General features: G+C 33.8%; 1 protein-coding gene across 1 annotated transcript in view; it reads left to right on the top strand.

The window, feature by feature from the left end:
- Positions 1-2,500, top strand: part of LOC137658706 (uncharacterized) — a 5,169-nt gene that overhangs the window by 2,648 nt on the left and 21 nt on the right. The window contains exons 2-4 of the mRNA XM_068393702.1: positions 621-776; positions 1,057-1,289; positions 2,116-2,500. The exon at positions 2,116-2,500 is cut by the window's right edge and continues 21 nt beyond it. Coding sequence (XP_068249803.1) covers positions 621-776; positions 1,057-1,289; positions 2,116-2,272 — 546 coding nt within the window. The 3' untranslated portion in view covers positions 2,273-2,500. The remainder of the gene's footprint in view (positions 1-620; positions 777-1,056; positions 1,290-2,115) is intronic.

The following is a 2,500-nucleotide window of genomic DNA, read 5'->3' as shown; positions in this document are numbered from 1 at the left end:
GGAGCTTAGCAGAGATGTTTGATATTATCGCGAATTTTTGTCTAGTTTTGCATTGAGGAATTGAAGGTATGTTAATTGTTGAAGTTAATTCAAATTATATTTTATGGGAAAATCCGTGTATTTGGGGATTTTAACTCCATTAACTCTTTATGGGTAAAGCTTCATGTGCGGCCTTCTCCTAGACATTTACCAAATTCTCTTTTGCTATAATGTTGTATAATAAGTTTATAAGAAAGATTACTGCTCAGAATACATCTATAACGCTCAAAACGCTTCCAGAAGACTAAAATTAAAAAAAAAAAATCATTACTCATAATGCATCTATAACGTCTAAAACGCTTCCAGAAGACTTTAATTATGGCTGGATCATTGCTCAGAATGCATATATAACTTTTAAAATGCTTCCCAAAGACTGAAATTACAGAAAGATCAAACCTGTATATCGTGTTCATTTTCCTTTAGTGAAACGAGCCACTTTATATTAACGCTCAAAACGCATCTACAATGTTTAAAATTCTTCCAAAAGACTGAAATTACAAAAGATCAAATCAGTACATTGTGTTCATTTTTTCTTTAGTGTAACAAGCCACTTTTAATATCCAATTTCTTTCCCATTTCAGATGATCATTGTACTACTCTTTACTGTCTTTCTCTGGAGACAAGGCTTGGCCAAGTCTGTGATTGATCCAGTGCCCGAAAGTTCAGTCCTTGAACAGGAGAACGTGACAGACGTGTATGGCTATACGGAATGGGAACTCGTTGGAGAGGAGATAGAGGTGATTTTTAAGTGTAAATGTTCTCGCAAAATAGTCACAAGATATTCAAATTTAAACTTCCAAATGCCAAGGGTATCAGCACAAGAATCTAATGGTTATTAATTGAATATCAATTACGTAACAAATCATTCTATTAGATTTTGTTTGGCTTAAGTACTGGGAAACTGATTAGGCTATTTTAGTATTTCTATCTCATTAAATCTAGTGAATGGGATATTTTAAATGTTTAAAAATATACAAATTTAGCCTTATCCGTTTTAATGAAGAAACTTCTTCACAGGAACTGCAGAATAGTACTTTCAATGGAACTATAAATCAAGCAACCAATGGAACTTTTGACAATGCTACAGATTTTGAAAACCTGGAGGACGTATCCTCGCCTCCTATTCTCTCAGATGAAATGTGTCCTCATCTCCTAGGGATCCTGAACGTGATGCCAGAATCACTAAGAAATGCCTTCCAGGGGATGCGATTGGGAAAGGCGCCAGTTTCAGATAGCTGTTTCAAGTCAAGGTATATAATTTCGGTATCCTTATATAATTTCGGTATCCTTATATAATTTCAATGCCAATATTGCACTATTGTATTAGAAAAAAATAACATTAAAAAGTTCGTCACTCTGTACATATTACTACAATGGGTGGTATTTTTCTCTAGGTTTAATAGGGGGCATAACTTACTTAGCAGTCTAATAATATTTTAAGTATCTCAGTTGATTGTTTACATCTGGGAGGCTGATGTCGAGTTACTGGGCATACGTTGCTTGCATTCGATTTGGCCGAATTTTGTTTTTTGTTTGACTTAATCATTACCCGACTCTAACTAATTAAGAGCTTCCAAATATCTCTGTCAAAGTTCCCAGATGTTGCTTTACAACAGCCATTTTTTCCCCACCCTTCTCTTCAGTTCTGAGTTAAACCATCATCACAAAGGCGTCTCCAAGAATGAACTCAAGTATAGTCTATTTTGAAATTTAGTTTTTAACTTCATCTATGTCGACAATTAGGATGGAAACGCTCCTTTCAGTGTATAGCTATTGTTACTCATGTGAAAGTAGAAAATTATCCCGAAATAAACTTCCGGTTTAAATCGACTAATACATAAGTTGTGTCTTCGCCCTTAGTAAAAAAAAAAAAAAAAAAAAAAAAAAAAAAAAAAAAAAAAACTAGCCAACACTTCGATTTCTTATGCTGTTGTAAATTTGTTTTGCTAGTAGTATATTTACCCAGAATAGTTTTGGATTTTGTCATTCAGTAATAAGCAAAATAAAAATAAGTATTAAACAAAGCTTTAATTAGATTGATTTCATAACTAATTCGAGTCTACATTTTCTTTGCAGGATTCAAAAATGTAATGACATTCCTCTAGGCCGCACAGTTTGCACCAGATGGTACGTGGTCTACGGAGATTTCAGATACTGCTGCCCTCTGGAAGACAGGTTGCCTGTTCTAGAAACAGCCGAAAATAAAATACGTTGCAGATGTGATACTCCCTAGCCTTAGAGGAAGCAAGGCGAGGGGAGAGTGTTAAAATAAAAAACTTATGAAATGAAACTATATACATGAACCTATTTGTTACTCTAAAGTAAAGAAAATTGATTGAAATTTAAAATACTTAACCTAACTGGCTATTTAACACCATTCAAAGGCTGTGTAGGGAGTACTCTTGCAAAATACTCTTAACATATCTAAATAGATTTGTATTGTATAACTGAAGACAGGTAA

The sequence above is a fragment of the Palaemon carinicauda genome, chromosome 19 (assembly GCF_036898095.1).
Source record: "Palaemon carinicauda isolate YSFRI2023 chromosome 19, ASM3689809v2, whole genome shotgun sequence".
In the NCBI taxonomy this organism is placed as follows: domain Eukaryota; kingdom Metazoa; phylum Arthropoda; class Malacostraca; order Decapoda; family Palaemonidae; genus Palaemon; species Palaemon carinicauda.
Note: the sequence above shows the minus strand (reverse complement) of the source record. Positions and strands in the feature narration are given on the sequence as shown.